Raw genomic sequence first — 19,521 nt, forward strand, 5'->3', positions numbered from 1 at the left:
CGACTGACTGCCACTACGGGACACTTCTCTGCCGTGGAGAGGTGCCAACAGGAGCAGGGGTGAAGCCTGGAGCTGTAGTAAGGCTTATCGAGGTGCTAAACAGCCCTCGTGATTTCCTGTCCAGAGATCTGCTGGCAAGTGAGAGTGTGGGGTTCTCCGAGTCATGATCGCTCATGAGATGTTTCTCAACATTTGATCTGACTCTACTCCTATCTCTCAACTTCTGCCCATCCCAGCCCATCCGGTGCCCATGCCTACAAGGGAGTGTTGTTTTGTGGCATTTGCTGCCAACTGTGTGCCTGGGTAGCAATGGCAAGCAATATGAGCCTGTGTGAGGAGGTTTCACAACTAAGAATAAAGCACACTCTCCTCACTTGTCATTCAAGGCCCTCCATGGCCCATTCCATACTTTTTCATTGTCATAGTTAGTGACACATGTGGATTTACATTTTCTTTCCAGTTGACATAAAAGTGTGCCAAATAAACCACAAAAGACTTCCTGAATCCTATTCTCCAGAAGCAATGATTTATTTAGGTTTTTCTTCTACATTTCTTCCACATCTTTTATTAATTATAGATTTGATTAGTAAACTAGTATTTCTGTGTTTTAACTTATCAGTATTAACAACAGGATCAACTTATTCCTCATATAAGATGTAAAGAATTTAGGACATGGCCAAGAATCTGGAATTATAAGATTGAGAATTTAAAATAACTGTGATTAATATGCTAAGGAATCTAATGGAAAAAGTGGGCAATATGCAAGAGCAGACGAACACTATAAGCAGAAAGATGGAGAGTCTAAGAAAAAGGAAATGTTAAAAATAAAAACATTGTGAAGAATGAAAAACATAAGTGAAGAATGCCCTTGATGGTCTCATCAGTAGACTAGCTACAGTTTTTCAAAGAATCAGTGAGCCTCAAGATAACTTACTAGAAACTTCCCAAACTGAAAAGCAAAGAGAAGGAAAGACAAAACACGGAAAGGAGTGTTTGAGAGCTATGGGATGATGACAAAAGGTATAGGATATATAGCATAGGGATCTCAGAAAGAGGAGAAAGAAAGGAATGGAAGATGTATTTGAAATAATAGTGGCCAAGAGCTTTTTAAATTATTTGCAGGCACCAAATCACAGATTCGGGAAGCTCAGAGAACCTGAACCAGAATAAATAATAATAAATTTTAAAAAAACCTTATTCAATTCATTTCTGGGGCAGAGAAACTACTCTATATGATATTATATATTGTGCATTTGTCAAATCTATTGAGCTATACAAGAAATCTCAAGTCAACTATGGACTTCAGTTTATAATAATGTATCTGTATTGATGCGTCAATTTTAATAAGTGTGCCAAATTAATGGAAGGTTCTAGTGATAGGAGAAACTGTGTGTGGGGGGGTAGGTGGGGGGGTATGGGAAGAGGGAGTATATGGGAACCCCCTGTACTTTCTGTGAAATTTTTCCATAAATCTGAAAGTGCTCTAAAATACAAGATTCATTAAAAATGAATAGGCAAGCCACCAACCGGGTGAATATTTATAACACACATAATTAAGGAAAGACTCATTCGGCACAAATAAAAACTCCTACAAATCAATAACAAAAAAGGGAAACACTTAAAAAAAAAGGAAACACTTAATAAAAGTGGGCAAAATTTAGACACTTCAAAAAAAAATACAAGTAGCCAACAAGCACATGGAAAGATGCCAATTTCATAAGTCACTTTGGAAATGCAAATTAAAACACAATGAGCTACCACTTTATACTCATTAGAATGACTAAAATTCAAAGGACTGGCAATGTTTGTTAGGAAGGATTTGGAGCAACTGGTACTTTCAGACATGGCTGGGGGGATGTGCAATAGCACAGTCACTTTAGAAAAGAGCTTAAGAATTTCTCAGAGTCAAGCACACATCTTTCTATGACCCGGCAATACCACTTCAGGTTATTTATCCGAGAGAAATAAAAACATGTATCCAGAAAAAGATTTGAATAAGAATGGTCGCAGTATCTTTATTCAAAATAACCAGTAACGAAATACTACACAGACATCTGTCAATATGAAAGTAAAGAGTGAAAAAAAAAAAAAAAAAAAAAAAAAGAAAGTAAAGAGTGGTCCACCCGTACAGTGGAAACAGTACTCAGCTTCATCAAAAGGACAAACTCCTGATAGTATGCAATGCCGTGGCCTGGGTGAGTCCTAAAAATATTATGCTGAGTGACACAAGGTAGGAACACAAGAGTACATTGAGCGACCCTAAGTATATGAAATCAAAGGTCAGGAAAAACTAATCTTTGGGGATAGAAGTAGGAATTTTAATTGCCCCTCGGACAGAAGGAATGTCTGAGAGGGATATGAGAAAACTTTCAGAGGTGATAAAAACTGTGCTGTGTTTTGCTTGGGGTTTGAGTCACATGGGTGACTCAAATTCATTTCATTCAAATTCAATTCATTGCCAGAACTCGCTGCACTGTACACTTCCGATCTGTGCCATCACTCTCTCCTCACTGTCCCTCAGTTAAAGGACTAAAAAATTATTAGACGAGGCAACACTTAAACTTTACACATTCTTTTTACAGAACATGTCACTTTAGAAAGATTTTTCCATAATCAAATTCACAAAATAAATATTGCAAGCTCTGTGGAGTAAGAGGTAAATCTGACGGAGATCCTGTCCTCGGGGAACACAGTCTAGGAAGGCCCATTGGAAATGTGCCATGATGGGTCAGAGAGCTCCAGAGAGGGAGAGCCGGGGCAAAGGCTCAGGGGGCAGGAATGAGAAAGCATGCACATGGGGTACCCCTGGAGGGCGTGGGACAAGAAGTCACAGCAAGACAACCTACTTCAAACCTTAAGTGCGCTTTGACATCGATTTGTCCGGCTTTGTGCTTGCACAAACTGGAAATGGTGCAAGGAAGAAACAGACGGTGACTCACATCTGGTAAATGGATGTTTAGCACAGGCTCGGTTTAAAAATCCATCATTTATTCATGCATTAAGTCATTTATTCAGTAAGCATTCATTAAACTAGGGAGATATTCTAGGGCCTTGCCAAATCAAAGAAGATTACTCTTTGGGGCCAGACTGCACTTTAATTCTTTTAATTTTATGGAGACAGATGACAGGAGGGTGACCACAGACACTTGTGATGGAATGTTCTCCTAGTCCGTCCTGAGTGCAGTGACCAAATAAATCTAGACCTTTCCTGCACTGCTTTCAGCCTCCGCTGAAGGTGGGATTCTTCAGAAGGGGACCCCAGAGTTGACAAAGCTTGGGATGGTGTGAAGGCCCTGGTCCAGGCGGTCCTTGAGCCGCTGCACTCAGTGCCTGCTTGACGGGTGCTGTCCCAGTCCTCATGCGGAGGATCGTTATCTCAAACTTAAGCTATATCTGAAAACCTTAAGGTCTTAAGATCGGAGTGCCCAGAGGCTGAGAGAAGTCCAGAAAACCCTCCAAACTGATGGGGAGAAAGTTGGCTCTCAAAGCCACCATTTATCCGACGGAGGAGGCTCTGAGTCAGAATACCAGACTGTTTCCCGACATCTCCAGATGTTCCTGAGGGCTGCTGACTTCACTGTCATCCCCTCCGGTTACGTCCTGCAGAGCCCGCTGGAGGACCATCTTGAGGGTCTTCTGTCGCCGTGGCCACCGCTGTCTAAAGGAGCCAACGAAGAAGTAAATGACGGGGTTGGCACAGCTGTTGACACAGGACAGGACAAGCGCAACCAGATAAAGATGCCAGAGGATGACATGAGACCTCGTCTGAATCCAAAATAAGAGGAACCAGTGAATGCCAAAGGGCAGGCCGCAGAGGAGGAAGGCCAGTACCGTAAGGACCACGGTCACGTACAGCCTGGTCAGCGGCACCCGCTGGGAGCTGCACAGCAGTCTGGTCAGCAGGGCCAGGCTGGAGCCAGAGAGAAGCACAAATAAGAAGATGAGCCAGGTGGCGGTGATGAAGTCAAATGCCCGACACCAACCATAGTCCAAATCCAGAAACAGGAAGCCACAGTACTGCCCCTCCAGGATGCTGAGCAGCAGAGACAGGGCCCAGAGCAGGGCGCACATCACAGCTGACGTGTGTTTTGGGCGGTGGCAGCGGTACCAGATGGGACACAGGGCCGACAGGCAGCGCTCCAGGCTAATGGCACTGAGAATGCTCAGGCTCGCGATGTAGGCGAAGGTCCACACGGTGGTGAAGAAGCTGGGGATCGCGAGGGGCGTGGAGTGGAAGTTGACGAGTTGCTCCAGGGAATATACGGTCTGGAAGGAGAGGTAGAGGAAGTCGGCTCCTGCCAGGTTGAGGATGTAGACGGAGAAGGCGTTCCTCCGCATGCGGAAGCCCAGGAACCAGAGCACGATCACGTTTCCTGCCAGCCCACCTAGGGCAAATGTGAGGCTCAGCGAGGCCGTGATCACGGTCTGCACGTTGGGGGTTTGCAGAAAGGGCTGGTCACTTGCATTCTTTGGCGTGAAGGTGCTTTCCCAGGCTGGGCCCGTGGGATCGATGCTCAGAAACCCCCCACTGGTATTCCTGGGAACACAAAAGAGACTTGAGCACCGGCTGTGTGCTCACTGATTCTCAGGGCCACCCTGCTACGTGGGGGATTACCGTGTCCACGTTACAGAGGAGGGAAAAGGAGGCTTGCAGAGACTAAGATACTTGCCGAACACCACACTGCTTTGCAGTTCTGGAACCTGGAGTCAGACCTTCTACTGACATGGGGATATTCTAGGGTTCAAACACTTCTTAACCTCCCAGACCATGTCAGATCTGCAGGAGGCAGGAGGAGAAAAGTCTGGACAGGTTATGTGTGGTGACGACGGGACTCTGAGCTCTGCATTCCTTCTGCCTGGGACTGAGATTTTCCTTTTAGGGGCCAGGAAGTTGGAAGACCCAGGCCAAGACCTATGGACAATCTCAGTGACTGAAGGTGGTCCATCCACTAGAAAAGCGATCATGAGTTAGGGTTATGAAGAGAATGTGACCTTTTGCAATGACAGGTATGAGTATGGCTAACCGTCTTGGCCAGAAATGGCCCAGCAAGTCAGCTTTATGAGGACAGGAAATACTTTCCTCCTGTCCATTAGTGTGTCCCCAGTGCCCTGCTCTGTTGCAGGGGAGACACTCTAAGTCACTCTTACAATGGATTTCTTCCTAGAGCAGTCAAAAATCATAAATTTAAAATACTTATAAAATATTTGTGTACCCGACCTTTAAAAAAACAAACAAAAAACCCTTCACAAAACTATGTTCCATTCTCAAGGCATTTATTTATTTATTTATTTATTTATTTATTTATTTATTTATGAGAGAGAGAGAGAGAGAGAGAGAGCGAGCACCAGCAGAGGGGAGAGGCAGAGGGAGAAGCAGACTCCCTACTAAGCAGGGAGCCTGAAGCAGGGCTCTATCCCAGGACCCTGAGATCATGACCTGAGCAGAGGCAGACACTTACTAACTGAGCCACCCGGGCGCCCCCATTCTCAAGGCATTTATGATGATAATGAGAGATCATTCTGAAGTGACACCAGATCCGTGCAGAGGGTCAAATGAACTTCCTGAGGAGTACCATGAGAAATTGATCCAAATACACAGAGAAAATCCCAGAAAATCCCAACTATGAGGAGGGCATAAGAAGAGAGAGATTTTGGGATACCTAGGTAGCTCAGTCGATTAAGTGTCTGCCTTTGGCTCAGGCTGTGATCTTAGGGTTCTCGGTTGGAACCCCGAGTAGGGCTCTCTGCTCAGCAGGGAGTCTGTTTCTCTCGACTCCTCTCTCTCTCTCTTTCTCTCTCTCTCAAATAAATAAATAAAATCTTAAAAAGAGAGAAATGGATTTTGTCCATTTCTCCATCAAATCTCATTTCCATCTTCTTACCCTCCTCTGCATCCTCACAGTCCTCATCCAGGGGCTCCCTCTCCCTCTGGCTCAGTGTTGCTTTCAGCCAAAGGAAGACACAGACCAGAGCTGGAGGGCAGGAGGAGGGCGGCTGGGGGTTTGTGGCTTTCTAGCTTTTTCTCTCTGCCAGGCTGTGAGTTAGCAGTGGAGGTGTTACTCTGCCTAAGGGCTTCACCCCGGTCTAATGGCCTTTCCTACAGCCACAGCTCCAACTACACCTATAGCCACAGCCCTCCCGAGTTCTGGTAACTTCTTCCCCTTCACCCTTCAGGCTGTGTCCCTGGGGTCTTCAGTCAGTACCCTCTACAGATTCCCCTTAGCTCTGCCCATACCTGTGTAACCAGTCCTTTCATTACTCTCCTCAATTATCCCATTAGACTGTGCCCTATAGATTCTGCTTGGACAATGTTACATACAAGGATACAAAGGGGAAAAAAACCACCTTTGGATAGCAAGCAAATTTGTGGATCCTGATATTATTAAAACAATTTAGCTTTGGAATATCTTGTCAAGATGCCATCTTGCTCTCTAAATTAGAATTAGCAACATACATCTCTCCATAGTTGCAGATTGAAGTTTGGAGAGAAAGAGAGAGTATATGGAGACAGGAAAGAAGCCAAGAGAGCCTGGTGGACCCTGTTTGGCTCTCCCACAGCCTAAGTTCCCAGCACCCAAAGGCTCCCATGAGGGAGCTTCGTGCCTCTTGATTTGCGGTGGGGTGGCCCTGGCTTCCTTGCATGCCCTACCTTAAGATGAATTCACAAGTGTGTGGACTAAGAGGAAGGAATCAAAACTGCCTTTGAAAGAAACTCTTACCTGAGCACCATTCTTCTTGCTGGAGGTAGAGGATAGAGAAGGAAAAGCTTTCCTGAGAACTGAGGAACAGCAGAGGATGCTTCTCTACCCTCTGGAAGGCAAGGGGTCTGCAGCAGCAAGCGTGTAATCTGGTGACCGCCCGAGGCTTATCAAGATGCTGGCCAACCCCTGTGATTTCCTGTCCCCAAAATGCACTGGCACATGAGATCCTGGAGACGTGACAGACAAGAAACTTCACGAGATGTTTCTCATTTGCTGTGACTCCAGCCCCTTATCTCGGCCTCCTACGGTCTACCCCAGCCGGCCCCTGTCCTTGTGAGGAACGGCTGTCCTGGAGCCTTTGCTGCCCTCTGTGTCTAGGCAGTAAACCAGCCACCAAGCAGCATGAGCTTCCTCCCATAGCTTCAGAATTGTTTGCTTGGCATTCAAGGCCCTGCATGGCCTGGCTCACTTGATCTTTTTAAATTTAATCACGGAAGCACTGTATGCACATTCATTTTATTTCAAATGACGCTGGGGTGTAGAAAGTGAAATGTGAAGTCTTTCCCAATCTCATTCCCCATTAGCAACCAGTGTTTCTAGTTTCCCTTCTTAGTTCTTGTACACGCTAATACCATAGCTTTGTATAATAAAACTACACCTCTGCTCTTGGCTTGTCAATAACAGCAGCAGGGAATATCGAGTGCCCTCACAAAAGATAAAAGTCAAGCTTGATCAAGCAATTTCTTGGTGGTTTATTTCTCACTAATGAGGAATACACTAAAGGTTTAGTCTTTGGAGGTCCCAACTTTTCTTGGGGGCACTTCTCTTAGATTTCTGACCTTTGCCTTGTCTTAAAACTCCATCTTCTAGAAGCCATAATAGGAAATATGAATCTCCTTCTGAGAGCAGAGGGCATTCCATTAAAGGAAGTAACTTTATCAGCTCTGTGCTTCGGGAAAGTCTCTCAGGCTGCCAAGAGGAGAATATATAGGCTATAAATGAAAATATAAATCTCCGCTCATACTTCTACAATAGAAACAACTGCACAAACACTTCGGTGTATGCACACAAAATATACAACTGTTTCTGCTTTGTAATGTGTAGTATATTTCCAATTTAATAATTATTAATTATGGAATCTCTTTGATCTCGGGTCCTCATCTGTAAAATGAGATGCCTTCCAGCTGTGATGAATCTACAGCTAAGAAATCCCTGGGGCCTGTGGAGGCCTCTCTCCTCATGTGCCCTCCTCCACCCCCCTTGGATCTGTTCTGTGCCAAGGAGAATGGAGACCTCAAACAGGGCTCTCTCCCAAGGCCAAATCTGATCCCAAAGTGACTCTCATCTATTAGGTCCTTAATGGTTCCCAGAGGCTCCCCTCTTCATCTCTGAGTGTTACACTCATCAGTCTAGGCATCCTCCACACCCCAAAATTTTGTGTTATGAACTCTTTTCAGTAGAGTTGAGCATGCAGGGCAATGTCATTTAGAAAGTCCCTGTAAAGAACGGTTTTGTTGTCTATTGTGTCTGTGTGTGTGGTGTGTGTGGAAGAGTGTGAGTACGTATGTGTAGCTGATTTCACTATGTGAACTTGCAGTTATATTTTGGGAGGGTGTGGCTCATCCCTGTATCAGAGCCTCTTCTCATTCCATCCCACGCAGGTAGCACCAGAGCTGAAAGCCAAGCACATGCAATGAAACCAAGGTGGGGGGTGTTGTGGGGAGGGATGGTGGGGCGGGGGCACATCTTGATGGTATCATCTGAACTCTGAGTCCCACTATGCCTGGAGCCAGGTTGTCTTGCCACCTCTCAGTAGTTGGAACCAATAATGTCTATTTTTGCTAAAAATAATTTAATTTGGTCCTGTTTTTTGCTCACACAGCCACAAATATGCCCATATTAAAGCATTGATCACATAGTACTTTCAGCATCTGAGGACATATTTCTCTCCTATTGCACTGTGAGTGCCTTGAGAATAATGAACATGTGTTCGAGTCGCAGTGCCGGGGACAGTATCTGACTCAACACTCAGCAAAAAAAAAAAATTTAAGTGTATGCATTTGGATCTGCAAGGATGAGTGAATTCGAGACTGAACAAATGACTCGGAGAAGTGAGGATTGCAGTCACTCGAGGCGGAGAATTTTAAAGCCCAACTTTGGGGCTTTAAACACTCGCCCATAGAAGAACAAAACAAGACGCAGATAAAAAAAAAATATTTGACAGGGTACAGTCCGCTTTAAAGCGTACACAACATTTAAGAAGCCCAGTTCCTGTGGGAAACAGAACTCATCTGTGGTTGACTTAGATTCACTTCTCTGTGAGGGTCCCATTTGGGAAGTGGCGTTCTGAAGGAATGGGGAGCAGGCCACTGTGACACAGAGAATCACAGGGGAGTCCAGGAACGTGGGAGCAGAATAAGCTGGAGTTGGGAGTGGGGACAGGACAGTCACCCGGTTACAGGATCCTTTTTATAAAACCCCCACTGAGGGTGGGCCTCACCAATCTCTTGCCTCGTCTCCACCAGGGCTGGAGGACTGTGACTGCAGCGTCAGAAGGATGGCGGCCTTATGGTGGCTCAGGGGTGGGGTGCCTGCTGGAGGAAATGGGTCAAGGTCAACCTGAACTGGCTGGATGGAGGACAGAACAGCCCCAAGACTTCAGAGAGGGAAGAGAAGCCATCCGGGGAGAGCAGAGGAGCCAGGAAGGAGGGGCTCCCCGGTGAGGGGGTGAGGGCGCAGTGCTTCTCTCCTCCACGTCTGGGTGTTCACAGTCCTTGCATAAGGAATCACCCGGCTTCTTAGGCCCTTGATGACACCAAATAAGGCAGCAACTTCCACAGGGCTCTCTAGCGAGAGGACCGGAAGTTCATTTTAGAGTCAGGAGCTCCAGGAAGGACTTCCTGCCTGCGGGCAGCTCTGAGCTCACTTTCTACTGGAGCAGAGGAGACACGGAAAGCAAAAGCTCTTGAATTCTTTTCTTTCCATTCCTGCGCCTCATGAGGTCAAACTGCTCTTGCTCAGACAAGGGCTAGTTCTTCAGAAGGTCAGAGGATCATGGAGATAGGAGTCCCGGGGCTTCTAGCAGCTGTGTGGTCAGGGAAGCCCGCAGCCATTTTCGTCTGACTGAGGAAAGCCAAACCTCTTTCTCTGTCTGGTTCTTCGTTCCTTCAGATCTGCTGTCAGGAAACAGGAAATATGGGCCTGGGGAAGTTTCTAGAACTAAAAAAGTTGGGACGGCCAATGCTCTCGTTTTCCTAGTTGATATTTCTTTTTCCTCTAAGGATGGCTACGTGCACTCACCAAGAGTCTATTGCGTGTCTACTTTGTGCCCAGCACGGTTGTAGGCCCTGGGAGTAAGAAGGCCTGGAACGTCAGGAAACTCAGATGGAGGGATAGGAGTGCGACATTCCACGTGGTGCCACTAGGTGGTAGTCAGTGATTACTGTGGGGATCCTGTAACCCTTGGCTGGCCAGCAGGAGGCCCGGGCCCTGAAGCTGGGGAAGAGGTCCAACCTAAAATTGGAAGAGAGAAGGGGAGCCATGTTATTTCTGGATGGTTATTCACGGGGAGGGGGGCAGTGAGGGTCTATGAGACCAAGCTCTGGAATGGTCATTCCTGGTCTTAAATCCCAGTTCCAACAGGATTACTAACGACCTGAACCTTACTAACGGTTAAATTGCTTCATCTCACTAACCCTCAGTTACCTCAGTGAAATGGTGATTGATGTCTGCCCACAGAGCTGTTGTGAGGTGCTTACTCAAAGACACGAGTGAGGGCTTGGCATGTGGGAGGAGCTCTGAGACTGTCAAGAAATGCTCATCGTGGTCATCAGGATCCTCACGCTCCTTCCCCGGAATCCCACAAGGCCTCTGAAGCTTGGTCTTGACCTCCCAGTTCCCCAGACCCTCAGGGTCTGAAGCTACTCAGCACACATCAGCCAAGGCGAGCTCTGGGGGACTGGCCCAGGCCCTTCCACCTGCCTTTGTGTGACTGAGGGTGAACCCCATTTCCACTCCTGTCGCTGGCATCTCTATGAGAGTAGATACCTCATGTAAGCAGGGGCTGTGAACTAATAAAGCCCTATAAAAATGTAAAGGATCATTATGGCTACAATAACTCTCTTAACTCTCACAGGAACGTTTGTTGGGGAGCAAAACAGGGCAAGACTCGCTGCTCTTTAGCTTGCAGCAGACGCCAGCTCCTCTCTGTGTCTTTCTGGCTTCAGGGAACCCCAGTGACCTCCATGTCACCCTCTTCTTCCTGGCTGTCACCTGGTGGGGCCTGCTGGTCTAGTTTTCTCCAGCTTCGGCTGCTGGTGTTTGGCCAGGGCGGGGTGGGGAGAGGTAGTGGCATTTTGCCAGGGGGGAACAGGGAGAGGCAGTGGGCCTTGCTGCCAGGGAGTGGGGAGGGTATGTGTAAACACCCGGGTTGGGTTGGGTTGGGCAGCCAAGGAGGACAGAGGTCCAGGCCCAGACCTGGCTTTGGTTTAAACCTGCAGCTCCCTGAGGGCTGGGTTGGTCCCAGGCCTTGTTACAGTTGCTGGATGGAGAAGAACCTTGGGGCCTGGGAGTTGACGGATCTCTGTTTTATTTTATTTTTTAAAAGATTTTATTTATTCATTCACGGGAGACACAGAGAGAGGCAGAGACGCAGGCAGAGGGAGAAGCAGGTTCCCTGTAGGGAGACTAATGCGGGACTCGATCCCAGGACTCCGGGATCACGACCTAAGTTGAAGGCAGACGCTCAACCACTGAGCCACCCAGGCATCCCCAGATCTCTTTTTAAACCAGCTCCTTGTATGAGGCCAAACTTCAGAAAACCAGCGCTGGGGAGCTGGGCACATGCCCGATTTCCAGATAGCTGCACAGTTGGGAGCTACTCTTTAGGAGAACGGAAGGAAGGGGCGAGAGCGGACTATGCTGCAGGATAGAAGGATCGCACCGTCTCACATGCCTTTCAAATACTAAACTGCCCCAGCCTCTGTGTCTCTGCGTACAGGCTGCATGGTCTGTGCTCTTCCCCTCCTCTGCCTCCCGGAAGTCTCCTTAGCCTTTTGGCCCAGTCAGGTTCCCCTGTTGGAATAGATCCCAGTTCACAGGGGCAATTTCCCGGGGCTGAACCCACAACCCCTGTGGTCTGCCTTATAGGTTTGACACAGCACAGGCTGCTCTATAGGGACACTTATGAGCATGTTCTCCAGGTTGGAAACCCTCTGAGAGCAGGGACCCTGTTAGTCATTCATTGGTTCATTCATTCATTTGATCATAACCATGGAGCACCCATTGCATGGCAGGCCCTGTTTTGGGTGTCAGAATTTGCCCAGGGAGCCTGCCCTGAAATCCAGGTCCTGATTCCTGGCCCAGTGCCCTTTCCAACAGACCCTCTGCTTCCCGCCCACCTCACCTGAAGCCCAGGTTGTACTTTAGGAAGGAGTACTCAGGGCCCCTCTTCCTCTTAGAGCCCTGACAGGTGATCCCCTGTGGCATTTGTGGGCAGGTACGGGTGACTGGGAGGCACCTCCCTGTGACTTCCCTCTTCTTCCCAAAGAGTATCAATCAGGTAACAATAGAAACATGCCCTTCCCTTCACCGCCTCTGCAGCCTCACATGGTAGCCCCAGGTAGCAGGCCCAGGCTCCGTGGGTCACATCTGGTCGCCACTCCTGGCCACGTGACCTCAGGCAAGTCTTCCAACCTCTCTCAACCTTGATTTCCTCACATCTAAAAAGGAGGTAGTAAGAACACCTTCTCCCTGAGGTGTTGTGAGAATTCCCTGAGCTCCTGCACCTTCAGTAAATGGGATTCTTGTCCTTCCTACCCCACTCCTCCTACTCCTGAGGCCTGAGGGCTGAAGTCAACTCCCAATCATGGCGAGTTAGCCTCCAATTTAGCAGACTCAGAGCTAGGAAGCCCAGTCTTCCTCTTCTAGCAAGCAGCCCCAGATAGCATAAGAAGAAAAATGAAATAATAATGACAATTATAATAATAGCAATGTCTATCTTTTTTATGATTCCTACGCTGTGCCAGGTCCTGTTATACATACCCTACATTTATTAACTCATATAATCCTCACTACCACCATATGAAGTGAGTGCCATTACCACCCTTTTTTCCAGATAATGAAACTGGGACACAAAGAGGTTGAGGAATTGCCCAGGATCGCACAGTAGTAGCTGTCAGAAAGCAAGAGGTATTCTATTCTGTGCACCTGTTGTACAGCTGGGTTACCACAGTATTGGCTAAATTTAAAAGGTGAGCCTAGGATATGTGAAGTGGGGCATACAAGATTTCCAACACACCTAGGAACCTTTCCAAGGATGCCCAGATGCCCTGCGAACCAGGCCTCTGCTGGCTCATCCTCCTACTGGGCCCACCACATACAGTCATGTTTTGTGAGGTGTGGTTTTGTTTTGTTTTGTTTGAGAGAGAGAGAGAGAGCATGTGCCAGGCAGGGAGGGGCAGAAGGAGAGGTAGAAAGAGAAAAAATTTTTTTTAAAGATTTTTTTACTTATTTATTTAGAGAGAGAGAGGGAGATGGTGGGGGCAGGGGCAGAGAGACTCTCAAGCAGGCTCCACGTGCAGCACAGAGCCCAACACAGGGCTTGATCCCAGGACCCTGAGATCACAGCCTAGGTGGAAGTCAAGAGCCCGACGCTTAACTGATTGACTGAACCACCCAGGTGCTCATGTTTTGTGTTTTTTTTTTTTTTTTTTATATTTTTGAGAGTTAAAAAATGTTTATCTGTGGGACTTCAAGATATTACCTGGGGACGGGAGGAGGGGAGACGCATGGGGACCCTGTCTTCCTTCCCTGGGTTTAGGCCTTTGTTGGAGAGAACCTGTACTTATGTCTCTATGGACTACAACCAGAGATGGCTTATCTTCAGAAATATGGAACGTAAATTAACATCCTTGAGCATAAGTCCACCTTTGACAATGACCCAGAGATTCCCCAATCAACTGGGTAAGAGTAAGATGTCAATTCAGTTTGAGGAAGGCTGGCAAGGGTTCACCATAATGAAGGAACAGACGGGTACTGGTTGGTCACCGATCACTGCTGAGTGGATGAGCTGTGGACAAGAACCAGCCCCGGGCCACAGTACAGGCATGGGGGCGAGGCCTGTTTTGAATTCTGGTTCTGTAGATTTCTAGCCAAATGACAGTAACCCTGAGCCCGTCTCCTCCGTCTGTGAGGACGACAGTGCTCTTGGGGACAGGAAAGGCGCTCTGTAAATGGGTATGCGGGTTGTGAAGGCAGAATGGGGGGGGATTAGGGCCGCTGCTAGAGACCCCTGCCACTCAGACTGCGGGTGCCGTCCTGAGACAGGGACTCGTGTGCATTTGGGAGGGGGAGTGTCTGGACACGTCACTTCAACAAGGAGGAGGGCCAGAAGCTGGGACCTGGAGGAGAGAGCCAGGGCACCCCAGAGAGGAGAAGTAGCACAAGATGATGAAAAATATTTTTGATAGCATTCCCCGCTGCGACACAGGGCAGACATGGGCAGCTTGCTTAGTGGCCAGGGATGGGGCGGACAAAGTTCCCAACGTTTTTCTAGTAGAAGGTGTTCTGGCTGTAATATAGGCAGATAGGGATACTGATTTATCATTAGTAGGCATTTTGATCATTTTTTTCAAAACTACCTGTTCATTTTTTACACCGTGATTCCCCCCACCCCTTATCTGTGGGGACACGTTCCAAGATCCCCAGTGGATGCCTGAAGCTGTAGATGGTACTGAACCCTATACATGCTGTGTTTTTTCCAACACATCCACCGTTTACGATGAAGTTCAGTTACAGATTGGGCCTGGTAAGAGTCACAACTACAGTAATACAGTGGAACAATCACGCCACCGCAGAGTGATAAACGTTACGTGAAGTGTGGTCTCTCTCTCAAAATATTTTATTGGACCAGACCCCCCACCCCTCTTCTTGTGATGATGCGAGATGATAAAATGCCTATGTGATGGGAGGAAGCGAGGTGAACAATGAACGGGGGCATCGTGAGGTACCGTTAGGCTGCTACTGACCTGATGTCACGTGGGCGGGGGGTCTGCTTCTGGGCCTCGACTGAGCCCTGGGTAACTATAACTATGCAAACCCAGACTGTGGATAAAGGGGGGTTACTGTGGTCTCGTGCTCTTTACTCACTTTTTATTCTTTTATTTCTCCAAACACATTAAATATAATTGTCTTATGTTTTGTATCCCAGTATCTGACGTCTGTGAGGGCCTGACTCTAAGGTTGGCTGTTCCTGCTGCCTCCCATTCATGGCACTCTGTTGCCTTGTATGCATTGAACTTTCAATTGTGAGCCCCTATTTTTAAAAAATCTTATGAGAATTCTATATGGCCTGGTTTTGAGGTGCATTCCTGCAGGGAGGATTTTGTGATTGTTTCAGTGGGGCATCAGGACATGCTGATAACAGGCCAGGGCCCGCTTTATTCTATTTTATTTTATTTTATTTTATTTTATTATTTTTTGCTTTAGATTTAAATGATCATTTGGGGGGTTTTACGACCATGCTACCAGTGTCATTTCAGACTCTCACATCATGCAAGGGTCATCCAGTAGCTCTAAAATCTCAATGACTTTTTTTCCCCCAACTACTCCAAATCAAGGCTGACAGACACTTCTCTGTTTTTGTTTTTATTTATACTGATCACCTTTTTTTTTTTTCTCAGCGTATAGACTTTCCTGAGTTCTGCTTTATGAGGAGGGCTCTCCAGTTTGACCCCTGCCCCCTGTACAGGTACAAGAACTAGTGCTAAGCGTCACCCTCCTCTTCCTAGCAAAGTTCTATGCATAATGAGTCTAGGCCACAGAACTGTGCAAAATTTCCTAGACGATATGACCGTTTCTTTTCACATGTATCTACTTGGTTCCCTCTGTCTGTGTCTCTGCCTCTCTCTGTGTCTCTCATGAATAAATTTTGAAAATCTTAAAGAAAAAAAATTATTTTTCCCCAAAATTTTGATATGTTTCCTAGATAGAGAGTTTCAGAGTTCCAGCCTCACCTGGAAACTTTTCAGACATGCAGAATTTGGGGCTCCATCCAGATCCACAGAATCAGAATCTGCATGTTCGGCAGACCCCGGGTGACTTACAGGGGTTGAGAAGCATGGCTTTCTTTTATCATACTGCCTAAAACAGGAGTAGAATAGTCACTCCGTTAGAAACATTTTTTTTTAAATCGGGATATAATTGACATATAACATTATAATAGTTTTAAGTGTACAACATAATGATTCAATATTTGTTTTTTTAAATTTTTATTTATTTATGATAGTCACACACACAGAGAGAGAGAGAGAGGCAGAGACATAGGCAGAGGGAGAAGCAGGCTCCATGCACCGGGAGCCCGACGTGGGATTCGATCCCGGGTCTCCAGGATCACGCCCTGGGCCAAAGGCAGGAGCCAAACCGCTGAGCCACCCAGGGATCCCATGATTCAATATTTGTATATATTTTTAAGTGATTCGCCACAGTAAAGCTAGTTAGCATCCATCACCACAGATAGTTTCAAATTTGTGTGTGTGCGATGAGGAATTTTAAGATCTTCTGTCTTAGCAACTTTCAAGTATGCACCTACAGGATGACTAAGTGTAGTCACCAAGCTGAACAGGACTAGGATGGACACTTTGCTCAGATGTTCTAGGATAGTGACAAAACCAAACCTATTCCTTTCTCCTCCATATGTTTCTCCGGTGGCTCAAATGGAGAGAAAGACTAGGATTTGTGGTGACATCTCTGTCAGCCGCTGCTGCCTTCCTCAGCCCCACAGAGACCCTGAAATGGCAGACTAAGCCCTGGGCAGATCCAAGCTGGGCATGACTGCCCAGAGGATGGATCCAGAGGTCTGTGCTGTCCTGCTTGCAGGCCCAAGGCCTTGCATTAACTTCATTATGTATTCAGTATCCTTGACTCTTTCAATAATGTAGGCCACCTACTGAGTCCTCATACCGAACCAGGTGCTGGGCTCAGTGTTTGATATGCATCATCTCATTTAATCCCCACAACATCCCTTTGCAGATAATGAGACAGGTAAGGCTCAGGAATACCTGTGCAGGGATGAGACGATGAGCTTCACTCAGTCCATTGTCTGAGATCACAGGATTGATAAATCTGATAGAGTTTGGATTAGAACCCTGGTCTTTGACACCACAAACCATTCTCTTTCTGCTCCCTTTTGGGAAGTACCCAAACAAAGTGCCTGGCACAAAGTAAGCCCTCATAAATGTCTTAAATATGAATGGATCTTGCCATATAAAGACTGCTGCTTGTTGAATGCCTACTATGTGTGAACGCTTTCCATACATCAGTTCAAATCCTTATAACAAGTCCAGAGAGGTATTGATAATTATCTGTTTGAAAGGTAAGAAAATATAGTTCAGAGAGGTGAAGTAAATTTCCCAAAGTCATGCAGCTAATGAGTTATTGGACTGGGATTTGAACGTAAGCCTTTCTTTCTGATGCTTAGAGCCACGTGTTTTTGTTTGCATCATCCCATCCCTCTAACATGGGAAATCTAGTCTTGGGAAGGGGTGTCTCAGGGATGACACGTAACTAGTGGTGTCGGAGAGGGGAATATCTGTTCCTGTGACTCCAGAGGGCAGTCTCTTGAGCAGTGAGAATTACATGGACGTAGATGGTGGCCAGAGATAGGGAACATTTAGCAAGTGTCTGACAAAGTGAAGGAGTGTGTGCCCCATCACTGGGGGTGTTAGATGACTGTCTTTCCAGAAGGCCCAAAAATCATTCTCTTGGTCAGCTCTAGAAATCCTAGAGAGGATGACTCAGAGCCATCCGTTCTGAAAGAATAGTACAGAAGAATATAGTCCTGGTTATTCTAGTTTCGAGAAGATATTTGGAAAAGGTTTGATTGATGAGGAAATCATGGGGAGAATGACTCAAGGTCAGCTTCTTTCCTCTTTTGCTGGCCTTACCGAGCAGCCTTTCATAGGGGCCATGTTTCTTCTTCACACACAGAAGTAGAAAATGTGACAACAGGTTTTGATTTTGGGATTCAGGTGGGAAAAAACTTCATTCTCAAATAAATGGAACCTATTATGATTTACAATTGAATCTCAAAGGACTGGTCCCCTAAAGTGCTCTCTTTCGACCAGATAATCTGAGCTTAGTGCTATGAATGCTCTGAACTGTCTTTTGGAGACAGGCACTGAGTCAGTTTTCTTGACGTCCTCTGGCGTGGGACTTCCAACTACCTCCTTCATCTCTGTGAAAACCTTCTATATTGTGAATAATACAGTAACTATTTACATTTGTAAAGGGCTGCAACCGACAAAGTACATCTGTGTTCATGCCACTTGAGCCTCTGAAGATTCATAGATTCATCCCCATGCTACAGACCAGGACCACGAGACTCTGAAGATAGAGAAGTTAAGAAGCTTGACCAAAGGCACATGTTTTCTAAGGAGGTGAATCTAGATTTCTTGATTTTAAATTCAGTTACAGCTACTGTTTTTCTTGAGGAAGGTCATTTAACTTCTTGCATCAGTGCAGATGCTAAAAATAAATAAATATTAGATAAGGAGAAGAGTTTAGTTTTCGTAACCTTGAAAACAAAAATGCTTCAATGGATATCTTAGGTTATACCTGTTCCCTGATGTCCTCCATCACTTGTCTCCAGTATCACAGCAGAAAATCCTTTGGGGGCTCCATTGTGGTCATGACAATGGTCATGCTTCTTTTCACAAAGGTAGGCAGTTTCATTGTGGCAGACAGCATGGGTTCAATTCCTGCCCCTTCTTCAGCTACATGGCCTTGGATGACTTAGCTAACCTCTCTGATCCTCAGGTGCACACAGCTAACCTCATGGGGATATCATGGTGATTAAATGAAATAAAGTCCTGGAGAGCTTAGCCCAGTGTTCAGCACGTAATAGGGGCTCATTAAATATAGGCTGAACTTAGGTGTGTAAAGCAAGGACTGCAGGTCAAACCCTAGCAATGCCAAGATTCATTCTTGCAGTGCTCATTCAAGCAGCATTGACTGAATACATGCTCCATGCCAGGTGCTTTGGGATGCATTGCTCATTGGTTCTTCCCAGCAACCCTCTGAGGCAGGTATTATTACCCCATTTTACACATGAGGAAACTGAGGCTCACTCGCTAGGCACTGTATCAGAGCTAGGATTTTAACTCAGCTTTGTCTGACTCTTTTGCAATGCTCTACTATGCAATAGAAGGTCACCAGTACGCACAGGTTGGATAAAGCACATCATTGATTAGGAGTGGTGACAGAGGTCCCCTCCACGACCCCAACTAGGGTGTGCAGGGACTGGACTTCCAGAGCTGTGGTTGTGTTACACTTGCTGTGCAACTTTGAGCCAGTCACATCACCCCTCTGGGCCTCACTAGCTTCATCAGCAAACCAAGAAAGTTGGACAGATTATCTGAAAGATCTTTTCCAGCTCTGGACTGCTGCAATGCTCCTCCAATTTCAAAAAAAAAGATGCCAGTGCGTGATCCTGGAATGGAAGAAGCATAACAGTGGCCCTTGACATCTCAAATCTGTTTTGCCTTTTGAACCCATGTGTTTCTGCACAGATTCAGAATCTGCCAGAAGAAAACTCTCTAATTAACCTACAGGGACTAACCTAGCTAGTAATTACCCCTATTATTTTTAATTGTATTTTATAAGGTGCCTTTCATCCAAGATCTCAAAGGGCTTCTCAAACATTCATTAGTGGAAGCCCCACCCCCTCCCATGTGGATATGAAAGGCAGGGACTGATTTTAATGTCAGAAAGAAGAGGTGAGGGGCGCCTGGGTGGCTCAATTGGTTGTGTATGACTTCAGCTC

General features: G+C 46.5%; 1 protein-coding gene across 1 annotated transcript in view; it reads right to left on the bottom strand.

Moving 5' to 3' along the window:
- Positions 1-3,440: 3,440 nt before the first annotated feature.
- The window catches only part of MRGPRX2 (MAS related GPR family member X2), a 40,521-nt gene continuing 24,440 nt past the window's right edge, over positions 3,441-19,521 (bottom strand). The window contains 2 exon segments of the mRNA XM_038568191.1: positions 3,441-4,567; positions 9,202-9,292. Of these exon segments, the coding sequence (XP_038424119.1) occupies positions 3,520-4,567; positions 9,202-9,292 (1,139 nt within the window). The 3' untranslated portion in view covers positions 3,441-3,519.

This window comes from Canis lupus, chromosome 21 (assembly GCF_011100685.1).
Source record: "Canis lupus familiaris isolate Mischka breed German Shepherd chromosome 21, alternate assembly UU_Cfam_GSD_1.0, whole genome shotgun sequence".
In the NCBI taxonomy this organism is placed as follows: domain Eukaryota; kingdom Metazoa; phylum Chordata; class Mammalia; order Carnivora; family Canidae; genus Canis; species Canis lupus.